Here is a 19,062-nt window from a genome sequence, read left to right on the forward strand (position 1 = left end):
TAGATACTGGCAGACAGTCTACCAATGTGAAGTTTTAGTCCTTTTTTTTCCATGATTATTTTCTGGAGTGTAGGATTACCCCCCTTACCTTCTCACCGCCTCAATCTCTCCCAAACAGCTCTCTATCCCTCCAACCCTCTAACTAGTGTCTGCCATCTTAGGTACTGGCAGCTGACAGCCAGTACCCAGTTTTCTATACATTTTTTATTTCATTTCCTTTAAAAAATTCTGTAGTGAAGCTGCTCCCCCTTATTTACCCCACCTACCCCCTCCAAGCGATCTTTTTCTCTCCCCTCTAATTCCCCCTCTCTACTCTAGCCCCCCTCTCCCTCCCTCCCTCCCACTCTCACTATGGAAATTTTTCTGCAGTGTAGTGGTCCCACCCGGCTACGGGTACAGTGCTGGTTGTTAAGGGGTTAAAAAACTTTTGTATAATAACAGACCTACCAACTGTCCCTATTCTGATCTCTATCCTGCTGGGACAGCCATATGTCTCAAATTGCAGAATTTCACTTAGCTCTACCCATAAAATGAAATGCCCAGACATGCCCACAGTCATGATCCTGCCCACTATCGAGAGAGAAGAGAGACTTTGAGTCTGTGTGCATTTGTATAAAAAGTTTGTCAAGATAATTGTGTTTGTATAAATTAGACATGAATCTAGAAGGACAAAGTTGTGCTTGTATAAGTTAGATTTAGCTGGATCCAGGTTTGTATAAAAACAAAGATAGATCGTCCTCATACTGTCTCTCAGTCCCCCATTTACTCCCCTTCTACCCTCTCATTCCCTTCTTTCCAGCCTTTTCATTTCTTCTTAACTCCGATGATGCAAAGAAGACCTGGAGCTCTCTATATGGTTAACAGTCAGCATATTTATTTTACATAGAATTGATGTATCAAAATAGATTTTTTTTCTCTGCTGCTGCTCCAACCCAGGATAAAAAAAAACAAGAAGGAAGAGAGGCCAGAAATGTGAATGCAGGGTGAGAAGCAATGGACTTGCCAGGCTCAGATTAGTCCCAATGGTAGCTTACAACCACCATTCTGCCCAGGCATTGCAGCAGCTGCTGCTGGCTTTGCGGACGTCACCCCCAACCCTGCCCGCAACAGTCCAATCCTGCCGGTGATATGCATGGCTCCACCCATGACACGCCCATTCTTGCTCTCCCAATGAGGCACCACCCACAAATCATGGGTCGGCTTTCGGGAAGTGCCTCCCAGATATCTTCATGAAAGGAAAGCATATTTAGCCAAAAAAGTATGACCTGACATAAATCAAATGTTGATGAATGCCTAATATGGTGATTTTTCGCTTAACCAATAATATTAAAGGGACAGGAAACCCAAAATAGTTTTCTCATGCTTAGATAGAGTGTACATTTTTCAAAAAGTTTACAATTTACTGATATTATCAATTTACTTTGTTCTTTCATAACCCCTTGTTGAAAAGCAACTAGGAAGGTGCTGGAGTGTGCAATGTATGGCCATACTTATAACAGTTATACATTTTCAAGTGCTATAGGTAGTGGCAGTGTTTGTTGCAATTAAGTGTTACCAGACATGGGAACACTACCTATCAAGGTATTCTCTTCAGCAAAGAATACATTGAAAAGGATTCTAATTTGATAACATAAGAAAACTGGAAACTTTTTTTTTTAATTGTTTGCTCTGTCTGGGTCATGAATGAAAAATCTGGGGTTCCATTATTAATTATTGGACGCATTTAATTAAAAATTTATTTTATTTTTATTTATTTATGCTTTAAGTTTAAAGTATGATTTGAACTATAATGTCAATGTTTTACTAAACAAAAAACAATTTGGTTTATTAAATGTGTAGTGTACAAGGACTTTAACATTGGAAAAAAGCTAAGAACAAGTACTGGAAATAGGCGAAAAAAGTTTTTGAAAATTGAAAATGTGAAAATTGCTTTAAAATATAAGGGGTGTTTATTTGAGCCAAATGCCTTTGAAAACCATTATTTAAAAGGGTTATTGTGTTGACAAATGGATTGTATTGGGTTAGATTTTGAAAACCCCAGAATAACGTATCAGAGGGCCATTCAGGTAGATTGGAATCTTGGCCTATGTTCGGTATTTTCTTGATAACTGGTCTCCATCTTTTTCAGAAATGTGGCATAGTACAACTTTTTAGACTTTAAAATCTATTTTTTTTTAAATCTAGTAACACACAGAGGAAAAATCAGTGAGCCATACAGGAGAAAAAAAATCTGTATCAATCTTACTGTAACATAACATGTTGAAATTAGATGACAGGATGCAATCCTTCTGATGCAACACTAAGCCTATTTGAATGATGCACAGTGGTAAAAAGGAGCCACCACACCTTTCCAAAATAAGATTCTCCTCCAGCACCAACTTCATAGTGTAAAATGACGTATTGAAACTTTGGGTCACAAATAGGCAACATTTAGGTTGTCGTGCAATATATTAAATAAACTACACTGATTACTTTAAACATATATATATATATATTAGTAGAATGCACACAATATATGGTATGAAAAAAGGGCTGATAAGCTAAATATTTTCCTTGTTTCCTAAGGCTTCAATAAAGTTTGTTTTTGGTAGCTAACCTGTTGTAGAAATGATATGAAAAGTCTTCATTTATAAGGAATGTTAGTTAATTGGTAACATCTAATAGTCTAAATTTATTAAAACTTGACAGACTAGATTGATCTTTGTGTATGTATGTATGTAGTATATAATTGTATCATTAACCATTTGTTAATTATCACTCATTCCATTTTTTCACACTTTCACAGACAACGATGGTGAGTGGTTGAAAGACATCATAGCTAATGCACTGCTTGCTGTACCTTTGACAGCAAACATGCAGAGATAAATAGCTTTATTTCTCTAGCCCATAGATCTATTTAGCTGATAGACTAAAACCTCCGGACGTGGTGTATGTTGTTAATATTATTATAAAATGTTCTTGCATGTGTTAATTAGAGAATCTTTGAAATGTTTAAAATGTATCAGAATGTCTTGAACTCAGATGAATACAGTCATCAGTTCTTATCCTTAGACAGTAAAGTCTGATTTTATCTATAAAGCATTTATTAAATCATACTTTAATCTACTCTCTTTTGTTTCATGAAAAGTAAATGAAATCTAGAAAAAATGCATTAAATTACACAGGAACCATCCCTGATTAGCCTCTCTACACCTGACAATTGTTACAAATGATATTGGCATTGGGAAGCCATTGCAATGGCTCAATGTGAATAATAGACATGTGCAGCAATGAAAAATTTGTTTCGGACAAATTTTTATAACAAAAATTCAAAAAAATTAGTTTTCCAAATATTCATCTGCTGCGCTATTCAATATTTGTTTAATTTTATGGAATAGTCTAGACAAAATTAAACTTCCATGATTCCGATAGAGCATGCAATTTGAAGCAACTTTTCAATTTACTCCTGTTATCAATTTTTCTTTGTTCTCTTGGTAATCTTTATTTAAAAAAGCTAGAATATAAGCATAGAAGCCGGACCATTTTTGGTTCAGGACCTGGGTATCGCTTTCTAATTGGTGTCTAAATGTAGCCACCAATCAGCAAGCGCTACCCAGGTGCTGAATCAAAAATGGTCAGGCTCCTAAGCTTACATTCAAATAAAGATACTAAGAGAACAAAGAACATTTGATAATAGGAGCAAATTAGAAAGTTGCTTAAAATTGCATGCTCTATCTGAATCATGAAAAGTTAATTCTGACTAAACTATTTCTTTAAAATGAAACAAATACTGACTATTCACAGGAGATTTACATTCATTTTCATTAAAATATACAGAGTATAATCTAAATACATTAAAACTCAACTTAGAAAGTATAAAGCTTAAATGTAAAAAAAACAAAAAAAATTAAAGGCCACAATTTGAAGTCCGAGTTACATTAAAACACAAAGCACAAAGAGTAAATGCAACAAAACAGTAATGTGATACAGTGTTATATTGCACTGTGCTTGTTTCTCCTCACGTATAGAAATGCAGGGAACACCCCTCAAAAAGATATAACAAAATGTGCTTTTCTAGACTCTTGTGAGGGATCTCGCGGTGCCCTTTAAGAATATAATCTAAACAGAGAATAAAGGGACAGTAAACTTAAAAAATAATGTTACATAATCTGTATTATGTGCAAAATTCCGTAACATTACCCTAGTGATACCTTAAAAAACAAAAGCGATTTAAGGGGATACACCCTTAAAGGTTTACTTAACTTCCATTCCTCACCAGCCTCTTCTGATTTTTTCCCCTCAAAAGTGCCTCATAGGTGTGCTGTGTAATCACAGCTCACCCAATCACGGCATAAATATAGCATGAAAAAAAGCAGAAATGTCTTTACCCAGCACGGGAGAACACTACATTCTGTTCAACTACATTCTGCGATCAGGCTTGCTGTGATTAGACAGTGCGACCGTGACGTGCTTTTGAGGGGGGGGGGAATCATTTTGCCGAGGAAAGGAATGTAAGTAAACCTTTGTAGGGGTAAATCTCTCAATCTCTCGGTTTAATAAGGTGTTGCTAGTGCATAATTATGTCACATTATTTTATATGTTTACTGTCCCATTAAAGGTAAATGAAACCCAAAATTATCTTTCATGATTCAGATTGAGCATTCTATTTTAAGCATCTTTTTCTTGGTATCTTTATTTGAGAAATCAGAAATGTAAGCTTAGGAGTCACACAATTTTTAGTTCAGCACCCTAGGTATCGTTTGCTTATTGGTGGCTACAGAATTGCATGCTCTATCTAAATCATGAAAGAAAAAAAAAAAATTGGGTTTCATATCCCTTTAAGTAGATAGGGCTCTCAATGTTATGGTTTTCTTCCTTTCACATGGTTTTGTAAATATTGAAAACCTATATTTCTCTAGTAAATACTGTATTAAAATGCTGACTTAATTTTATGTTGCACTTTCTTTTTGATAAACTGTAGTTGGTAAATTGCAAATAAAGAGTGTTTAATGAAACATCAGATGCTTTTAAGATTTTATTTTTAAAACAATCATGAATATTATTTTAACCTTAATACATTTGATTTATTTTAGATGACAAAGCATCATTATTTCTGACCCTTTAAATTTAAGGACTTTAAAACTTTATGTTTTCTGTAATACGTTCTGCTATTATATAAATGTGTAATTGTAATTAGTTTGCCCTTACATGTTACAACCTGATAATATTGTCAAATTACTATAAAGATAAATGCTGTTAGACAAAAGATCAAATTGATATATAGATCTATCATAAGAAATCATGTGATACATGAGTAAGAAAAACAAACTGAAAAAATAAAAGCTTTTAATGAGAAAGGTTGGATATCTACTCTCCGCAGAATATGAAATGGGTTTAAACAAGGTGAAAATGAGGTTATTTATTTCCCTAAATTGTATTTGTAACCATTTATTGATAAAGTTATGAAGTTCAAATAACCTGGAATTCAGTCACATAATATATTACTACTCTCTCAACTGTATTATCTCATTCTACAATATGATAACATTTCTACTATTATTTTTGTTTGTATGCTTTTTATATTAACAGCAAATCAACATTTTATTCTGTACACCTACTTAACCATGTAAAAGTTTGAAGTTCAAAGATTTATTCATATGCTAGATTATTAGCTGCTTATATATTTACCTGGTTATATTTCCAGTTTCTGAGAATGATTTACCAGCCACTATTGATTTTTTTTTATTATTATTTATTTTTGTAGTGATTCAGGACCTCTTCGCATTGCAAAGACACCATCTCCTCCTGAAGAACCACCACAGATCCCTAGTCCTTTAGCTAGTCCCAATCATAATTTAGCACCTGCTTCACCGGCCCCAGCACGACCCAAATCACCGTCACAGGTATGTACAAAATAGAAAAGAAAAAAAAAATAGGTAAAACAAGATAAGATGATTCCCACATATATTTTTCACAACCAGAGTATAGAGATATTCATGTACCCACAGAGATCCAGGAATCATTCATTTGTAATAAAATGAATAAAACATTTAGAGGACATACCATGTATATGTCCCTCAAATCTTCTGCCTCTCCTAATTCCTGATGTTCTAGACACAGGCTTAGTTAGCCTAAGTCAAAATTCAAATGTTTATAGAATGTTGACATTCAAATACTGAATATGATATTTAAATTCAGTCACATAATATATCACTACTCTCTCAACTGTATTATCTCATTCTACAATATGATAACATTTCTACTATTATTTTTGTTTGTATTATTTTTATATTAACAGCAAGTCAACATTTTATTCTATACACTTAAATCTCTGTGAGCAGTAGAACCTGAAATACATCTAACCTCTCTCAAATCTCCTTTATCGTCATCTATCTGTACATTTCTTAAAACAGAGTCACCTATTAACAAAGTCTTACAGAAATTTACATTTGCAGTTCTTACCTTGGATTTCTTGTTTGCAAATTCAGACACCAGAAACTCAGACCTCCCTGTTACACTGTCAGAAGTACTAGCAGTTGTACTCTCTTCACAGATGCCAGCAGTAATAGCATCATAAGAGCTTTTCAAAGACAGAGGATTAGGAGTATGCCGTTGTTGTTCTACTGTTCTTACCCTTCCTGAGCCAACAGTTGTCCATCTCTTTTTTCTTAGTCTCCGGGGTAGAGGTGCAGCTTCCTTAGGAGGCTGCTTTGAGCAAACAGACGTTATTTATTGTATCTTTAAGATAAGCTATTTCTTTCCATAAGAGAGAAAACTGCTTACTCATGGGCAGCCTCTAAATCTCCAGAATACTGCATGATCAGACAGGGAAAAGCATCCATTGCACTTAATCTGAGACATTTTTAAATATATATGTAGATACTCTATCAAATGACTACAATATTTAACCTCTTCACTGACTAACTCTGAATAACTCCTGAAATAACTCTTGCACTTAATGCTATCCTTATTTAGATTAGATCCATTGAGATAATATTAGCAGAGCTAATACCTATCTCTTTATATAGATCCTAGAAACTTAGGGTGGGGTTCTCTCCTAGTTGCCTACCAATTGAAAACACATAATTGTTGTCCAAATACAAAAGCCCCTATTGTAGAAAATGCCAAGTGACTTTACCTTTGAACTATACAGTTGCAGATTTAAAATCTAATTCACAAGATGAATGCTTGTGAATATTCTGCTCCATGTAGGTAAAACAACAACCATTAACAGAATTAAATAAAGTGCTTAAAAAAGTCACTTCTAACAGAACAGGAGTTGTTCCAAAAGACTCAAAAATTGCCAATGTAGTCCATTTTCATAAAAAGGGTAGTAGGGAAGATTCTGCTAACTATAGGCCAGTCTGTTTGACCTCAATTGCAGGGAAATTAATGGAAACTCTATTAAAGGAAAGACTTCAGACAAACAACTTAGAAGACAAAGGACAGCATGGTTTCACTGCTGGAAGATCATGTCAGACTAATCTAATTGATTTCTTTGACCATGTAACTAAATTAATAGACCAGGGGGAGCCGTTGATGTTGCATATCTAGACTTTAGCAAATCATTTGACACCGTCCCACAAACTTGTTCACAAAATGTATTGCCTTAGAGTAGATGCTAAGATTGTTAAGTGGGTAGAATGCTGGCTTAAAGATAGACGACAGAGGGTTTTAATTAATGGAATACATTCAAATTAGGCATCAGTTACTAGTGTTGTTCCCCAAGGGTCAGTTCTTGGGCCTGTTTTGTTTAACATGTTCATAAGTGATATTGGAAGTGGGCTTAAAGGGACAGTATACACTCATTTTCATATAACTGCATGTAATCGACACTACTATAAAGAAAAGAGATGCACAGATACTGATATAAAAATCAAGTATAAAATGGTTTTAAAAAAGGAATTAGAAGCTTTCAGTTTAGCTCTGTTGAAAAGGTAGCTGGAAAGCCCACTGCAAGTGGGAAATAAGACACTCCCCCCTCCCCCTTCTTTTGCATATGAAAAGACCCTTTACACAAACAGGAGCAAGCTGGAGAAGGTAGCTGACGGTATTCAAATAAAACTTTTGGGCTTGGTTAGGAGTCTGAAAATCAGAGCAATGTTATTTAAAAATAAGCAAAATTATAAATTTTTTTAAAAAACTAACTTTATGGGCTTTATAAATAGATCATCTACAAAACATTTATGGAAAGAAAAAATGAGTGTATAATGGCCCTTTAAGGAGAAGGTTTGCTTGTTTGCTGATGATACAAAAATTTGTAACAGAGTTGATGTTCCAGGAGGGGTTGATCAAATGAACAGTGATATTAAAAACCTAGAGGACTGGTCAAATAAATAGGATATGACATTTAATATTACCAAGAACAAAATTATGCATATAGGAACCAAAAACCCAAAGGCCAATTATAGAGCCCGATTCATCAAGTTCCGAATGGAGCTTGATGCTGCTGTATCTGCGCGATCGGGTTGATTGGCACCCCTGCTAGTGGCCGATTGGCTGCAAATCTGCAGGGGGCGGCATTGCACAAGCAGTTCACCAGAACTGCTTGTGTAATGATAAATGCCAACAGCGTATGCTGTCAGCATTTATCGATGTGCGGTGGACTTGATCGCTACAGCAGATAATTTCCGTCCTCACCATGATAAATCTACCCCATAGTTTCAATGGTACATTACTGACTGTAACTAAAGAAGAAAGGGACTTGGGAATTATTATTTCGGATGATTTAAAATTTGGTACACAATGCAGTAGTGCAGCCAGTAGGGTCAGTCAAACACTTGGTTGGGAGAGGTATAAGTAGCAGAAATAGCAAGGTTCTTATGCCACTTTACAGATCATTAGTTAGGCCAAATCTGGAATACTGTGTACAGTTCTGGAGACCATATCATCAGAAAGATATAGATAAACTAGAATCTGTCCAAAAAAAGGGCTACTAAAATGGTACATGGTCTAAAATATAAAACGTACAAAGAAAGACTCTATGATCTAAATATGTATAGTTTAGAGGATAGACGGGAAAGGGGTGACATGATAGAAACCTTCAAATATATGAAGGGACTTAATAAAATAGAAGCTGAAAGCATTTTCCACAAAAAAAATAAATGCCAAAACAAGTTAGAAGGTAGCAGATTCAGGAGAATTATGAGGAAGCATTTTTTTACAGAAAGGGTGGTGAATTCATGGAATAAACTTCCATTTGAGGTGGTAAACACAAACGGCGAGATTACGAGTTTTGCGGTAACAGGGGTGCATTGCTAACGCTTAGTTTCAGCTCACCGCTCACCTAAAGTAACACTGGTATTACAGGTTTTTTTAAACCTGGCGTTAGCCGCAAAAAAGTGAGCGTAGAGCAGAATTTAGCTCCACATCTCACCTCAATACCAGCGTTGCTTACGGTAGCGGTAAGCTGCCTAAACGTGCTCGTGCACTGGCTGAGCTGGCTGAAAAAAAAACTAACACCTTCAAAAAAGCAGAGTTCAGCTCCTAACGCAGCCCCATTGTTTCCTATGGGGAAATACTTTTTCTGCACCTAACACCCTAACATGAACCCACGAGTCTAAACACCCCTAATGTTACACATATTATCCCCTAATCTGCAGCTCTGGACACCGCCGCCACCTACATTATCCCTATGAACCCCTAATCTGCTGCCCCCAACATTGCCGAACCCTACATTTTATTTATTAACCCCTAATCTGCCCCCCCCAACGTCGCCGCAACTATAATACATTTATTAACCCCTAATCTGCCGCCGCCAGTGTTGCCGCAACTATAATAAATGTATTAACCCCTAAACCTAAGTCTAACCCTAACCCCCTAACTTAAATATAATTTAAATAAATCTAAATAAATTTACCATAATTAACTAAATAATTCCTATTTAAAACTAAATACTTAGCTGTAAAATAAACCCTACGCTAGCTACAATATAACTAATAGTTACATTGTAGCCATTTTAGGATTTATATTTATTTTACAAGCAACTTTGTATTTATTTTAACTAGGTACAATAGTTATTAAATCGTTATTAACTATTTAATAACTACCTAGTTAAAATAAGTACAAATTTACCTGTAAAATAAATCCTAACCTAAATTACAATTACACCTAACACTAAACTATCATTAAATTAATTACCTAAACTACCTACAATTATTTACAATTAATTTAAATAAACTAAATTATGGGAAAAAAAACACTAAATTACAGAAAATAAAAAAAGAATTACAAGTTTTTAAAGCTAATTACACCTACTCTAATCCCCCTAATAAAATAAAAAAGCCAACCAAAATAATAAAATTCCCTACCCTATACTAAATTACAAATAGCCCTTAAAAGGGCCTTTTGAGGGGCATTGCCCCAAAGTAATCAGGTCTTTAACCTGTAAAAAAAAAAATACAATACCCCCCACCAACATTGCAACCCACCAACCACACACCCATCCCTACTCTAAAACCCACCCAATCCCCCCTTAATAAATTCTAACACTACCCCCTTGAAGATCACCCGACCTTGAGACGTCTTCAACCAACCGGGCACAAGTGGACCTCCAGAGGGGCAAAGTCTTCATCCGATCTGGCCAGAAGAGGAAATCCAGACCGGCAGAAGTCTTCATCCAGGCGGCATCTTCTATCTTCTTCCATCCGGAGCGGAGTGGGTCCATCTTAAAGACATCCAACGCGGAGCATCCTCTTCCTTCTTGATCCGACGTCTGAATGAAGGTTCCTTTAAGTGACGTGATCCAAGATGACGTCCCTTCAATTCCAATTGGCTGATAGAATCCTATCAGCCAATCGGAATTAAGGTAGGAAAAATCCTATTGGCTGATGCAATCAGCCAATAGGGTTGAAGTTCAATCCTATTTGCTGATCCAATCATCCAATAGGATTGAGCTCGCATTCTATTGGCCGTTCCAATCAGCCAATAGAATGCAAGCTCAATTCCGATTGGCTGATAGGATTCTATCAGCCAATTGGAATTGAAAGGACGCCATCTTGTATGACGTCACTTAAAGGAACCTTCATTCAGTCATCGGATAAAGAAGGAAGAGGATGCTCCGCGTCGGATGTCTTCAAGATGGACCCGCTCCGGATGGAAGAAGATAGAATATGCCGCCTGGATGAAGACTTCTGCCTGTCTGGATGTCCTCTTCTGGCCGGATTGGATGAAGACTTCTGCCCCTCTGGAGGTCCACTTGTGCCCGGTTGGGTGAAGACGTCTCACGGTAGGGTGATCTTCAAGGGGGTAGTGTTAGGTTTTATTAAGGGGGGATTGGGTGGGCTTTAGAGTAGCGTTGGGTGTGTGGGTGGTGGGTTGTAATGTTGGAGGGGGTATTGTCTTTTTTTTTTACAGGTAAAAGAGCTGATTACTTTGGGGCAATGCCCCGCAAAAGGCCCTTTTAAGGGCTATTTGTAATTTAGTATAGGGTAGGGAATTTTATTATTTTAGGGGGCTTTTTTATTTTATTATGGGGATTAGAGTAGGTGTAATTAGCTTTAAAAATTGTAATTCTTTTTTTATTTTCTGTAATTTAGTGGTTGTTTTTTTTCGTAATTTAGTTTATTTAAATTAATTGTAAATAATTGTAGGTAGTTTAGGTAATTAATTTAATGATAGTGTAGTGTTAGGTGTAATTGTAATTTAGGTTAGGATTTATTTTACAGGTAAATTTGTACTTATTTTAACTAGGTAGTTATTAAATAGTTAATAATTATTTAATAACTATTGTACCTAGTTAAAATAAATACAAACTTGCCTGTAAAATAAATATAAATCCTAAAATGGCTACAATGTAACTATTAGTTATATTGTAGCTAGCTTAGGGTTTATTTTACAGGTATTTAGTTTTAAATAGGAATTATTTAGTTAATTATAGTAAATTTATTTAGATTTATTTAAATTATATTTAAGTTAGGGGGGGGTAGGGTTAGGGTTAGGTTTAGGGGTTAATACATTTATTATAGTGGCAGCGACGTTGGGGTGGCAGATAGGGGTAAATCATTGTAGGTAGGTGTCGGCGATGTTAGGGACGGCAGATTAGGGGTTAATAAAATTTAACTAGTGTTTGCGAGGTGGGAGTGCTGCGGTTTAGGGGTTAATGCATTTATTAAAGTGGCGGCGATGTCCGGTTGGCAGATTAGGGGTTAAATAATTTTATTATAGTGTTTGCGATATGGGGGGGGTTTAGGGGTTAATAGGTAGTTTATGGGTGTTAGTGTACTTTTTAGCACTTTAGTTAAGAGTTTTATGTTCCGGCGTTAGCCCATAAAACTCTTAACTACTGACTTTTCAATGTGTTAGGAGTCTGGGCAGGAGAGGGTCTACTGCTCACTTTTTCCAGCGATTGTAAAACCGGCGTTAGGCAAATCCCATTAAAAAGATAGGATACGGGGGGGCGGAGCCGGCTGCTGCCATGAGAGCAGCGTAAATCCGGAGCTCCGTGTTGGCAATCCCAAATAGTATATAAATCTTTATGTAATCTCACTAAAATCAACCCTGCTGTGAGCATAAATGTTCCTGAAGTGCCGGAGCTTCCAGACATAGCTCTTCAATGTACCACAGGAGATAGAAGATATGCGTCGCTAATCTAAACCAGCAACTCACTGGGCCAGATCTTCTCCTAAAAACTGGGACCTACCACCTACTATACAGAGTAGAGCGAACAGCCGACAACTGTCGGACCGCATCTGGCGGCCCCTAGGAATACCTGGCTACCCCCTCACAAAGAGACCTACGCAAGTCACAACGCATCTCCACCTGGAGCGATCCTACCGCCGACGCGGCACACAGCGCAGGTAATACAGACAACCCCCCACTTGTCATAATACCCCTCCTAGAGCTAACCCCCGGTCGCTCACCTTAGGGGATCCCATCATAGAAGACTGCGGTCCTGAGCTTCGGTGACCGTGATTGAGCCGTGATTGAGCCATAGTGGGGGAGGAGCGTCTTCCCGGAAGCGCACCGGCCGCCATAGTGACTTTTACTTAACTCTCTGGCACGCCACGCTTGTCAGCAACGCACAGTGCTTAGCACTGACAAAGTTATTAAACAGGGCGCACCAACCACCAGCTGCCAGAGAATCATTACTAAAGCCAGTATTGAAGCCTGATAGGGCGAGGGACATAAGACCACAAAACAGGGGATAAAATTGAAGAAAACAGCTTCCAATAAACAAAAAAATAAATAAAATAATAATAAAAAAGTAAAAAAATAAAACTAATAAAAACAGAAAACAGTACAGGACAACAGAAAAAGAAGTGGAGGAGAAAAGGGAAGTTAAAATAAAGAATAGAAAAACGAAACTTTTATGGGGGCAGGAGGCATATATTTAACCTACCTCAGAACCTCCCTATATATAAAACCGCCCAGCCTAACAAATTCTCTGCACCTTACTGTAGAGTGTCACACATTCCCTTGAACTGCGCATAAGCAAAGATAACAGAACTGGAAAAGCAACGTTGAGCATATCTGTATAGTGCTCTCCATCTATCTCTACCCACACAGTGCTGGATATCACTCCACAGAGATTTTTTCTTTTGCAGAACGTGGCTGAGTGACAGCAGCCAGCGACATTCTTTAGAAACCTCAACTGGACTGACTCCCAACATCACACTCGACTTCAGACTAAGCAATATGACGTCCAGGAGACTGAAACACGATAAACCCCCTAAAACGCCTGCAGTTAAGACAGCCAACATTTCTTCTTACATGAAAGCTACAGACATAATTGAAGCTAGAGATAAAAGACTGTCAACAGAAGCCTCACAATTGCCTACTTCACAAGATGGAGACACCAGTTTCACCTCAACAATTCTTCAGGGCCTTCCCTCCAAACAAGACATCGCGGACATAGTCCGCACGTGCATCAGAGAGGAACTGGCGGGCATGAAACAAGACATCCACACCATAGGACTCCAAGTGGAATCTCTTGAAACCAACCAGGACGAAATAAAGGAGGATGTCCAGTCTCTCACTGAACAAGTGACCTCACACCACGAAACTATCACCTTACTCCAAGAAAAATTAGAAGACCTGGAGAACAGGAGCCGTCGAAAAAACATAAGGATAAGGGGAGTCCCTGAGAGTGTTCTTCCACGGGATTACCCAGTCTATCTCCAGTCTTTATTTCAACAAATCAAAGAACCCGCATGTATCACGGACATTCAGTGGGTACGAGCCCATAGGTCTCTCAGACCGAAACCTCCAGACACAGCACCACCAAGAGACATTATTATTCGCTTTAAAAATTTCCTGGAAAAAGAAATGCTCTTGAACCAATCAAGAAAGTTACAACCAATCCGATTCCGTGGCAATGTTCTCCAGTTTTATCAGGACTTAGCTGCACAAACATTACAAAGAAGAAAAGAATTTAGCCCACTAACCACTCTTCTTCGTAACAAAAAAATCCCATACAGATGGGGCTTCCCCACTCAGGTTTGGGTTCTCAGAAACAACACCCGACTAACATGCAGATCCCCAGAAGAGACTAACTCTTTTTGCAAGCAATTGGGGATAGATCTCCCACTTGACTCCGCCACATTGGATCAGAATAGTCCCTCAGCATCAAGAACCAACAGAGACTCACTTACACCTGAGAGGGCTGATAATGGCGGACAGAATACACGGCCTGCCCAGACACAGTCTTCTCGTATTTACCCATCATCTTTGCCTGCTTTATCACAAGGCCATACAACATATAAAGACTCAACTCACTGAACTTGAAAACGACTGAATACCCTGAACTGAAGTTTTGATAAGTATACAGTGATATTCATTTTTGCTTGTAATTCCACAGAGTTTCATGCCACCAATTCAACTTTGTGAATTTTCTAGTGAGATGACTGTGTACTCTAATGACAAACATGTAAAATAGCCACCTAGGAAAAGTGACATCACCCCATACAGTTAGCAGAGATTCCTGGTAAATGTATTAATATTGCTCTGGATATGCATCTCACAGTATAAATAAATAACCCTCCCCCCTAGCATGCTAAACTACACCCTATCCACGGCTTTTAAGCCCTACCATGTGAGACGGCGGCTACATATATCTTAGTTATGACCCCCTTCTACTATCTCCGCAAAGTGGGATAGATAATTCAATATATATCTTAAGGGTTTAGCCAATAACACCCCCCTCTACGAATGCTCTCAGAAATGACCTATGTTAGGCAGAGAGCCAGTTGTTTGTTCACGTTGTTTAATATGTTTGCAATGTTTGTTCTGTTTTGTTTTCAAGAAAAATGGTTTCATTGTTACATAACCTGTGTTTATTCTATTGCAGCTTCAATATTTCTTACCAAATCCACAGACACACACATCATCCTCGAGCCATGTACCGATTCATGCCCTAACTATCAATCCTACCACAAACGACTACAGTATTATAATGCCAACACAGACACATGACTCAGCCCCACAACTGACCCTTCTGACTCAGAATGTAAAAGGATTCAATTCCCCAATTAAAAGATCCAAAGCACTATCTGACTTAACAAAAAGACACATAGATATACTCTTCCTCCAAGAAACACATTTCAAATCTCACCACATACCTAAATATTTTGGAAAACATTTCACCACGCACTTTCACAGTACAGGACCAAACAAAAAAAATGGAGTAAGTATCTTAATCCATAAATCCACCCCATTCACCATTACTAAGAGAATTGCAGATAGAGAGGGCCGATTTCTGGGACTGCTAGGCCTTCTGTATGGACGTCTTGTAACGCTCATAAATATTTATGCCCCCAACACCCAACAACTTCCTTTCTTTCGCTCAATGTTCACAAAAATACTAGACCTTGCCAAGGGTCCGATCTTTCTTTCCGGAGACTTCAATGTCCCTATACAGCCTACTATCGACAGCACTAACATAAATATCCAAACCCCCCGAAAACTTACCAGAACCATCCGGCAAGGAATGAAAAACATGAATCTTCATAACACCTGGAGATTCATACATAAAGAGAGAAGAGATTACACCTTTTTTTCCCACCCCAACAAATCATATAACAGACTTGATTATATCTTCACAAATCAGTGTGGTCTATCCTACATAACTAGATGTGACATAGTCCCCACGTTCTGGTCGGACCATTCATCGGTCCAACTCAAATTTACCTGGCCCAATACACCTCTTACCCCATACCAGTGGAAAATGGATGACAGCCTACTAGACCAATTAGACATAGTCCCCAAACTAACTAAATCTATCGAGGAATATTTTGCTATAAATACACACTCAATTAATGATAAATTTGCAATATGGGAAGCACATAAATGTGTAATCCGTGGCGAATTAATTAAAATAAAAGCCCACCACACACAGATCTATCGCAAACGTTATCAAGAACTCACAACAAAATACGCACAACTTGAATACGCTCACAAGAAATCCCCAACAAACACTAACATTCTAACAGAAATGCAAACAACCAGAGACGAACTAGATAATTTTTTAGACTTAGAATACCAATCCCAACATAGAAAAACTAATAGTATGTTTCACTTCGAGAGCAATAGGGCAAAAAGGGCAAAAAGGGCAATAGGGCAAAAAGGCTAAAATCCCATATCTATGAACTACAAAACCCGAAAGGGAACCCACTCCAAACTACCCCAGAAATCCTACAGTCATTTCACGGTTATTACTCCTCACTATATAATCTCCAGAAAGATACTCCCGAAATAGAGCACTTCACCAAACTCACAGAATATATTACCAAATACCCGACACCAAAATTGACAACCGATCAAAAGAATCAACTCAGCAAACCAATGTCCCCACAAGAAATCCAAACAGCCATTAAAACCCTAAAAATAGGGAAGAGTCCTGGGCCAGATGGCTTCACAGCCAAATATTACAAAACCTTCTCGGCCGTATTGACATCTCACCTCGCCACAATGTTTAACACAGTAACTGATGACAACCCTTTCCCACCCTCCATGCTGGAGGCCCTAGTAGTAGTTCTCCCCAAGCCAGGCAAACCCCCAGACACCCCCGCAAATTTCCGCCCCATTTCCCTTCTGAACTTAGATGTAAAACTTTTTGCAAAAATTATAGCCACAAGAATAAACCTAATTTTACCCTCAATCATACACACCAACCAAGCAGGCTTTACGCCCTCCAGAGAAGCCAGAGACAATACCACCAAAATAATAGATCTTATGGAACACACATTTAATCAAAAAATCCCTTCGGTTTTTCTCGCCATGGATGCGGAAAAAGCCTTCGATAGGCTAGATTGGTCTTTCCTGAAACACACCCTACACACATTTGGCTTCCCCCAGGAAATTATAGGAAAGATATTCACCCTTTATAGCAACCCACAGGCCAAAATTAAAATTAATGACTCCATTTCACCCCCGTTTAAAATCATGAATGGAACCAGGCAAGGTTGTCCCCTCTCACCTCTTTTATTCATTCTGGCAATGGAAGTACTCGCCACGCATATCAGACACAACACAGACATTAAGGGTATAGAGATTGGATCCGTATCATATAAAATTACCCTATATGCGGATGATATCTTTCTGACGCTCACGGATGTGGAGACATCATTACCTCCGCTGATGCAAGCCCTAGAGACATATGGTCTACATTCTAATTTCAAAATTAATATCTCAAAATCCGAACTATTGGCCACCCACATACACCAAAATATAATAGATAGAATCCAGCAACAATACCACTTCCGCATACAACCCCAAGCCATCAAATATTTAGGAGTTTACGTTTCACCATCGGTGGAAACCATAATATCTCTTAACTATAAACTTCTCAATTCGACAACTCAGGCTACTCTTGGTGCATGGAACCGCAAACCTCTTTCTTGGCTGGGGAAAATCAATGCGGTCAAAATGATCATATTACCTAAAATCCTATACCTTTTGCAAACCCTCCCGATTCCCATCCCTGAACACCTGTTATTCTCTTTGCAAAAACAAATTAACAATTTCATATGGTCTCACAAAAGGCCTCGTATTGCCACCTCCACCCTATATCGCCCAAAAGAGTTGGGAGAGATTGGAGCTCCAAATTTGATGCGTTATAGACAGGCAGTCTTTCTAACACGTATTGTGGACTGGTGCAAACACAACATGAACAAAGAGTGGATTCAATTAGAGCAGACACTTTCTGATAAACACTACCTGTGCGGGAACTGCTGGCTCCCCAATACCCAACGCAAATTATCATATTCCACCCCTAGACTAGTACATGAAACCTTCAGACAATGGGACAAAATACTCCAGAAACATCCTAAAATCTCCACCACATGCTCCCCTCTGACACCGGTCAGTAAAAACACGCCGTTCTCAACAATGATAAAGACAGTTGCCATAACCCACCCCACCCCCTTTATACATAGCTCAGCCCCACACCACCTGTTATATAAAGGTAAAGAAACTCAACCACAACAGGCAATATGCGATATTCTCGGGATACATTTCCAAAATTGGTACGCTTTCACTCAGTTGAAACATTACCTATCCACACACCCACTTAAACCTCACCTGCAGAGACAACTCTCCCAATTTGAAGCAATATGCTTCTATCCGACCCCACAAAGGGGAATCCTATCTCTTGCGTATAAACTGCTATCACAGGTATCCCACTCAACTCCCCCTACATATGTTGCCAAATGGGAAACAGACCTAAACACCACTCTAGACCATACAGAATGGGCAACCATTTTCCAGCAGATGACGAAAGCCTCATCGTCCATCTCAACGTTAGAGATGAACCTCAAGCTATTAAGCCGCTGGTATTATACCCCTATTAGACTACATCATTTATTTCCCAACACGACCGCCATGTGCTGGAGAGATTGCGGAGAAATAGCAACCTTTGCGCACATTTGGTGGAATTGCCCGATAGTCTCATCCTACTGGCGCTCCCTTAAACCAGAACTCGAAAAAGCACTAGGCACACCGCTTCCCTTCACACCCTGGGTTTTTCTCTTCAACAAATTCCCTAAAATCCCGTGCAAACTAAAACAAACACTCCTCACTATCATGGTCAATTCAGCTAAGAGACTAATCCCACTTAACTGGAAGAAAACGAACCTACCATCAATGGCA

At 38.2% G+C, this 19,062-nt stretch overlaps 1 protein-coding gene across 1 annotated transcript in view; it reads left to right on the forward strand.

Moving 5' to 3' along the window:
* The window catches only part of AMPH (amphiphysin), a 519,511-nt gene that overhangs the window by 369,755 nt on the left and 130,694 nt on the right, over window positions 1-19,062 (forward strand). The window contains exon 10 of the mRNA XM_053714425.1: window positions 5,744-5,882. Within this exon, the coding sequence (XP_053570400.1) occupies window positions 5,744-5,882 (139 nt within the window). The remainder of the gene's footprint in view (window positions 1-5,743; window positions 5,883-19,062) is intronic.

The sequence above is a fragment of the Bombina bombina genome, chromosome 5 (genome assembly GCF_027579735.1).
Source record: "Bombina bombina isolate aBomBom1 chromosome 5, aBomBom1.pri, whole genome shotgun sequence".
In the NCBI taxonomy this organism is placed as follows: domain Eukaryota; kingdom Metazoa; phylum Chordata; class Amphibia; order Anura; family Bombinatoridae; genus Bombina; species Bombina bombina.